General features: G+C 54.1%; 1 protein-coding gene across 1 annotated transcript in view; it reads left to right on the top strand.

The window, feature by feature from the left end:
• The first annotated feature begins 247 nt into the window (after positions 1 to 247).
• The window catches only part of LOC116842857 (neurotrimin-like), a 13,457-nt gene continuing 5,772 nt past the window's right edge, over positions 248 to 7,932 (top strand). Inside the window, exons 1-2 of the mRNA XM_032812621.1 lie at positions 248 to 1,236; positions 7,531 to 7,682. Coding sequence (XP_032668512.1) covers positions 1,167 to 1,236; positions 7,531 to 7,682 — 222 coding nt within the window. The 5' untranslated portion in view covers positions 248 to 1,166. The remainder of the gene's footprint in view (positions 1,237 to 7,530; positions 7,683 to 7,932) is intronic.

Here is a 7,932-nt window from a genome sequence, read left to right as displayed (position 1 = left end):
GTTGCAGGGAAGAAGAGAAAGGAATGGAGGAACGGATGAAAGACGAAGGCGACGAGGACACGAAGAGCGGAAAGAAAGATTCGGAGCGGGTGTAGCGCGGAGCGAAGCGGAGCGCGTAAAGCCGAAGCGCTGGGGGTTGGAAGGCGGCAGCAGCGGCGGCGGCGGCGGCGGCGGCGGTGTCGGCGGAAAAGGCAGAAGGAAGGAGGAGGCTGACTGATCGCCGGAGTAGAGGAGAGAGAGCACGCCTGCGCGGAATCCCCGGGCGGGCGCGGGCAGTGCCACCGGAGGCCCGGCGGTTTCAGAGCTTCGCCCGGGACGACGAACCGCGGACGAGCCGAGTGCGGGAAACCCGGTCGCGCGTACTACCGACCGACCGATCTTCTACCAGTGGACAGTAGTAGTGTCCGAGAGAGGGTTGCAACGGGAGAGCAAGAGAGGCTGAGGGCCGAACGAGAGAGTGAACGTCGACGATAGAAAGAGTACGGAGAGATCGCAGCAGATCGCGGAGTCGTTTCGCGTGACCTTCGCGCGTTGGTGCACGTCTTCCTTGACGTCTTCCTCGCGAGTAACAGAGGGAAGCGAGCGTTAGGTGTCCCCTATTACGGGGACACACACTCACGGGGCTACGCAGTGTGTGTGAAGCTCTCCTAAGCAACATCTCGGCGGAGTAACTCGGATACGTGGAGGAGAACGAGGGTACTCGGTCCGCCGCTTGCTTGCGTCACGGTGAAGAAATCCGCGCGCGCGAGATAACCCGACGGCAGCGAGATAATGTGATATCAGTGTATCGCCGGAGAAGCGGGGAAGGGAGAGCGCGAGAAGATCGGCGGAGGTGCGCGAAACGACGAGAGAACGAAAAGAGGGCTGCGACGAGGACGAGGAGAAGAGTGCGACCGCCGCCACCGTCGCCGCCACCGCCGCCGCCGCCGCCGTCGCTGCTCGCTCTCGGGAAGAGTATGCGCGAGTCCTGGTAGCACCGGTCGCGGCCGGGGGATGAGCGCGCGGACGACGACGGAGATTTAGGTGGAGGTGCGCCGCGAAGAAGGTGCACCACCGGCTGGCTCCAGCTGCCGCGTGCCGCTGTTCCATGAGATGTCAGTGGATCCGTCGCGAACAGTCGCCACGCCGTCGTCGCCGTCGTTGTCGTCGCTGTCGTTGTGATCACCATGAGGCGGTCCTCCTACGTCAACTACTATATCCTGTGCCTCGTGTGCTGGATCCTACTAGGCATTACCGGTAAGACTCGGTCGTGGTCGGACGCCCACCGGACGCTCACCGTCGTAGAAAACGTCGTGAGACGTTCGTTTAATTGCTCTCATATCTCGTGGATCATCTCACGGGACGACGGAGGCAGAACAGATGACGACTCGCGGCGAGAGACGTGTCCAAGTGCGGTTAGGGCTCAGACGAGAGTGAGAGAGAGAAGACGACCCCGTGGGGGATGGATGCTGGTAAAGTCGATCGCTCGATCCACCACGACAGACAGCTCAGACAGGTCGCGATCGAGCCGTCGATGTGCCGTCGTAAGGATTGCGGGGAGGCGGGGCTCCGTGGATGGACTCGGATGGATCGATCAGATTTTGGGGTGTAGCAGCAGAGTACGTGCATACGTCTCCGCCGTCGCGCCGCGCGTACCGTACGCGCGTACGACGCGATCGCGATCGCGAGTCGAAGCGTGGGGAGGGGGTGCTGAGATCTGCTGAGGATCGCGGAGGATACGCGGAGAGAGAGAGAATAGACGAGGGAAAAAAGGACGGAAGACGACCGCGAGGGGGGAGACAACCTCCGGTCCCGGTCCAGGACCGTATCTAGCGCCACCCTTGTTTGTCGCGCCGCAGCATTGTGCCTCCCTCCACTCGTTCTCTTTGTCTCTTTCTCACCCTATCTCTACCAATCTCCCTTTCTCTTTCTCCCCTCTTTCTCTCTCTCTCTCTCACACCCTCACATGCACGCACATACACACATACTGTCTCATCCCTTACTCTCGTTATCTTTCTCGACATCCACCTCTTTATCCGCCCGCGTCCTCTCGCCGTCGTCGCTGTGGGATCACAGCGTATCGTCTCGATGATTCCGTCATCGGGGGACGAAGACGAGGAGGGTGACGACGACGACGACGACGACGACGACGGCGGCGGCGGCGGTGGCGGCTCCGCGTTCCCCCCTTTTCTCCGCCGTGGCGTCGTTCAGGGACGTGTCTATCGATTTCATCTCGCGGCTGCATCACCACGATGCGGTCGTGTTTTAAAGCCAGGCTCTCGTGATACGGGAGCAACGTCGCCCGTGTGTCGTTCACTCGAGTGACGCGCGTTTTATGCGTTGTTACGCGCGCGTACTATTTACGAGATGGTCGAGTTTATCGCCCAGACGTTTTGCGCGACAGGCAACTGGGAATGACTCCCGCATCTGTTCGTAAAACGCGGAAACGTCAACTGCACGAGCTTGCCTCGAGCAACTTTCGAGAACAAGCGACGTTCTCTTCCGATAAACCACTGTTTATTCCACGGCTTACCCTTCCTCAGTATCTCGGGCTCTGCCCCTTTCGAGGCAGCGAAGAGATGATTTCTTCCTCTCTCTTTCTCTCTTTTTCTTCGTTCCCAGCGGAGTGTTCTTCCCGAAAAGCTTCCATTTTCGGTCGAAGTAAGTCGCGAGGTCAACCCCGGGCATCGGTCCTCCAAACGTCAGCGATTTCTCTCGCACTCGTGAATTGACTAAGACGATGCGCAGAAATGTCGGGCGCGCGATAGAATGTTTAAAGAACGATCTCGCTGATAACGACGAGGCCGTGTCTCTTCGCCAAGACATGATCAATTCCGGAAGCGACGGTGCGCGAGCGGAAAATCCGAAGCGCCGATCAAATCGGATTATCAATGTGGAGCTCGGCCTCGGTCGTTGCGCGGTTGGCCAGCTTATCGATCGCCATATCGATGCAATCGGTTTGCAGTCACCGCCGTTTGTCGGATAATTTACTCCGAAAGATTGGTCTTAGTTGGCCGATCTCAACGCGTGTCTCATCAAAGTCACGCTAACGGAAAAGCGCGCTAACTACTCCCGACTACGAGGATGCGAGGAGTTCGCGTAGTTTCACATCGATAATGACGGGATTGTTCCGACTTCTCGATATCGTGTATGTGTGTGTGCAGCTTCGATCCGGGGTGTTAACTACTGCGCGCGAATGAGAGGCGTTGTGTGGTATTGGTGAACGGAGCGCGTTGATTATACCTCGCGGCGATTAACCGCGGACCCGCTCCGGAAATGGAGAAGTCCGACGCGCTATCGCCACCGCGCGTCTGCCACCGTTCGTTCCTGATCTACTTACCGCGGGCCGCGTCGTCGCGCGCGCGCCTTCGTCGGGGCGCACGACGCTTCTCTCTTTCCATCTCATTCTCCCGCTCGCATTTGTTCTTTCTCTCTCGCGCGACGGAAACGCGCTCCGCGGCGCGGCAATTTCGTACACGTAGAACAAATTTATGGAACGTAAATGCGACCTGAATGGGCGCACGTAGGCGGCCAGTCGCTCGCGAAGAAGTACTTTGGAAATTGTGTTCCTTCTCCAAGGGGGGAGTACGCGAGGCGACGGCGGTCCCGCAGTTTCTGCTTGTTCGCGATGTATTTGTATAACGCCCGCCCTCCCCCGTACATTTATTCGGCGCGTGTTACGAGGGAATTGCATCGCGTACAGACACGGGAAAGGTTATTGTAAATGTCGCTTACGTCATCTGTGTGTCTTTGATTAATCTTGGCGTAAGGAACAGGAGGATTAAAATTATCCGCGCTCACGTCACAAGAATATTTCAATATAAGAGACGGCGTCGCCGTCGGTCGTCGTAGGATTATTATAGAATCGCGTCACGTCTCGCGCCAGGAAATAATCTTTCAGGAGTCCAAAAACGGGGATTTATACGGCAGTTTAGTACACGATGACGTCGTAAAACTGCACAGGCACGCGTACGTGTCGTTCTGATAAAGTGGGAAAGGAAACACAGCTTTACCGGACGCACAGCTTGACTCTCCTTCTCGTTCTTTCTCTATTTCTCTCTCTTTCTCTTTTTCTCTCGCCTCCTTCCTCTCTGCACATCGGGTAGCTTTGTCTCTCGGGAAATATACGATTTTAGATCCGCCTTCTGCTTCCGAAAAATTTACTTTTTCCTGACTTCTCTCTCTCTCTCTCTTCGTCTTCTCCCTCATCACGTTCCACCACGCTCGATTACGCGGCAAGGAAACACATCAGTAAGAGACACCTTCGCGATGTACCGTTGCGTGAAGTGGAATAGATTTATAAAGCACATTCCTCAGATTTCCGTAATGGTTTCCATTTCTCCCGGCGGATTCCTCCCGCGGACGTTAACCTCCATCCCCTGCCCTCCCCCTCATTTTCACCCGATATATTCTTGCCGCCCCATGCTGTGCGCCATATAGCTCGGCGAAATCGCACCCTTTGATCGACAAGAGAGCTTGAGCCGATTCCGCCCTCTGCATCCCCGTTCATCTCGCTCCGGATAAGATGCTTGTATTCCATCGCGCGGGATACGGCGCACATACGGCCCATTTCTTCGCGACACTCCTAAATAATGCACGAGAGAATATCGTTGTGTCGTCGTCGCCGTCCGGCTTTACAGCTTTCGCCGGCATCTACAAGGGCGGGAGAAGTGGGAGCGGCGGAACCGGGACGCGGGGGCGAACGTGATCTCCTCCACGCACACCCTTCGCGAGAGTTACGAGCCGGGCCGGCGCAATCCGACTTACAAAACGCCCGGCATGAATAATGCACCTGCCAGTCGTCGGCCACTCGCCGTCGCATTTGCACGTCGTCGTCCGACGCGATGCATTCTTTTCCCGCTGTTCATTAACGAACGCACTTCAGGCCGTCGTCACCGCCGCCGCATTACGAGATTGCACACCTCGGCGTCCGCGGACGGGCACATGGGTCTCGTTGCACGATACGTTATCCCACCCTGCTCTACCCTTCGCGGCGAGAACCAACCACCACGAGTCGTACTCCTCTCAGGGCCTGGATTTAATCTCAAGATAAACGAGCAGCATTACGCTGCTTCCCGGCAAAACCGCGGCCAGTCTTTGCGTAATTCGACCGGCCGCGCGCGCGCGTCGGTCTTGTTGAAAAATGCGCGCGGCAGGACGCAGACGGCACCACGAGAGAACGCGGCTATTTGTGCCCCCGCGTCGCGCTACGCAAATCATCCCCCGACTCGCGGATATTGCGAAGGCACAGCCGCCGCATTCGATGGGGGCGCGTGCGCACGCGGACCCTCAAGATCGCGGGGGATCGACTGCGCGCGCGATGAGGAGAGAGAGAGAAAAGAGAGAGAGAGAGAGAGAAAAGAGAAGATCGGTAACGCAAACCTTATCACGATGCGACTCTCGTATCTGTGGCACATTTGACAAATACATCATTCGGCGTGCGCTGATTACCAATCCAACGACGTTCGCACATTGGCAACGTGTCGGTCACGAAATCACGAAGACGTCGCAGCTCTCGCGAAGGGACGAACGCGCAGCCGGAGCATCGGGGGGTAGCTGTTGCCTCTGTCGCGATGACCCGTAAGTCGATGATCGAAATTGCACCCCAATGCGCCCGTCGTTACTGTTATCATCAATCGTTATTGTCGTTCGCTTTTGATTGTCGTACGAGTAACCGCGGGAAATTCGCGTGAAAACGATAATAATATCGGCGATAATTTCCCCCTTGCCTGAGAAACGAGCGATCCGATTCGCTCCGTTGAACATTCCTCATGCGATTGCGGATTTTGTCGGGGATTTTTGCTTTCATGTTTTTTACCTTGATTGATATTGTTTTCACATTTCTCTGTCCAGTGCTCGCGGGAATTCGCTCGCGAGTATTGAGCGGCGCGAAAGAAAACATCGGAAAAATTCCCAGCGGCGTTGTTTATTTTAGCATTGCGATTATCCGTCGAGATTAATTTATGATTCATTGCTCCATATTTAGCCTGACTGAAACAATAATTATCGCTGTTGCAGCGGCTGTGATTTTCTTGCGCGTAAGTAGAACAATCGATGCGCGATAAGCCGAGCCACCGCCGCCACCGCCGCCGCCGCCGCCGCCGCCGCCGCGTGCGCTACGATGTGCCCGTATATTGCATCGTATGTACAGGCGATTTCATATTTACGCCTTATCGCGTCGGGCCTTATCATGCCTGGGGATCTTAATGAAGCGTAATTATCGCCACCTTTGTTGTTTGTCAAAGTTTCGGCGGATCTTGATAACGCGACGAGACACATGCTCCCTTCTTACGTAACTCGCAGTGGCAACGCGCGGGAGGTATTAATTACACACGATGCATGCGCGGATCCCCGCTAATTAATCCAGTGACAAAATGGGTCAGAGAGCCGAGGGGAAGAATTGAATCGACGTAAGTAAGTCAGACGTCACAAGTAAGATCCGGTAAGATAAGGGCACTAATTCCTAGACAGGACATTCCTATTGTTTCGGTCTTTAAATACGAAACTTGACAACATATAATATATGCATATGTACTTTATGTTGAAAGTTTAGATATTTGAAGGCCAGAACAAGAAGAATATCCAGGATCAGGCACGCGTCCGGGTATTGGTCCTTCCCGGACTTTCAGCTTAACAAACGAATGCGTTCTCGCGAGAGCAAACGATAAAGTTTGAAAATCGCATTTGTCAAAGCGGTGACTTGAGCCAAGTTCTGCTTCTTCACACCAGAAATCCCGAGCGTTCTTCCTTGTCATGACTGGGAACGTCGTTCTTTACGTTTAGCCAGCGCCTGGCAATCGCTTCGCAATTACGGTCACCATAACGATCGTGCGAATCCGGACCAAACATTATTGCGCGTGCTGCCGATCCAACATCAGATCGGATGTGGTATCCTCAAGGTCGTTGGAACGACGCCCACGCATTTTTCTTTATCTCTCTTTCTTTCTCCCCAACACTCTATCTATCCATCTGTCTCTCGCTCTCCTCCCGAATCCTCTGATCCGCCTTTAGATTTCCCGGATCGAAATCCCTGGGATTAGTATCCATTTCCCTCAGGCACGGCGCCACGACGGGACCTCCGATAGGATTTATTCTGAATAGCGGCGTGCACGAACGAGCGAATACGACGCACGAATGCGGAATAGTCCCTTTCTTGAGCGCGGGGGTATAGCTCGTCGCTTTATTATTATTCCATTGCGACGCTAACGTCGCTTCTTCCATGTTAATTTGCCGCATAACGTGCCGCCGACGGGGCTGCTACGACGACGACATGGCCGAGTTATGGTTATGTTTTAAGGATGCAATGTCGGTAATTCGCGCGTTTCACGCATTCGCGATGTCTCGCCACGGGAAAATATATGTCCTTCCGTCATTTCTCTCTCTCCTCTCTCTTTTCTTTTCTCCCTCTCACTTTCTGTCTCTCTCTCTGTCTCTCTCGTTTATCCCGCATTGCGACTGTTTCTAGTTTCTACGAGTCGCGCGTGGATCGCACGTAACCGATCGCAATATAACAGCGCTGTTACACGCGACAGATACTTTGGGTATTTTCAGGGGTGAGCACGAGATCCCATTCGTTGGTGAAGAGGTTCGACGGGATTTACACGGGGCCTTACTTCGACTCGAACACTCCAACGAATATCACGGCGCAGTTGGGCACTCATGCTTACCTGCCGTGTAAAGTGCGACAGCTCGGTAACAAATCAGTAAGTTATGCGATCATATATGTAATCGATGTATCGCGACCTGAAGAGAGAGAACCGCAAAGTGTGTCACGAGTGTTTTATATGTAAAGCAAAAGTAACGTCTGTGGGCAACATTGGCACCTCGCTCTGGTCATTCTTATTGGTTTGGTCTTCAAATATAAATATTTGGATTTTCACACACAATGTAGAATATATATATATATATATATATATATATATATATATATATATATATATATATATATATATA

This window comes from Odontomachus brunneus, unplaced genomic scaffold, assembly GCF_010583005.1.
Source record: "Odontomachus brunneus isolate Ranch 3 - 2012 unplaced genomic scaffold, Obru_v1 Obru_scaffold_027, whole genome shotgun sequence".
Taxonomy (NCBI): Eukaryota; Metazoa; Arthropoda; class Insecta; order Hymenoptera; family Formicidae; genus Odontomachus; species Odontomachus brunneus.
Note: the sequence above shows the minus strand (reverse complement) of the source record. Positions and strands in the feature narration are given on the sequence as shown.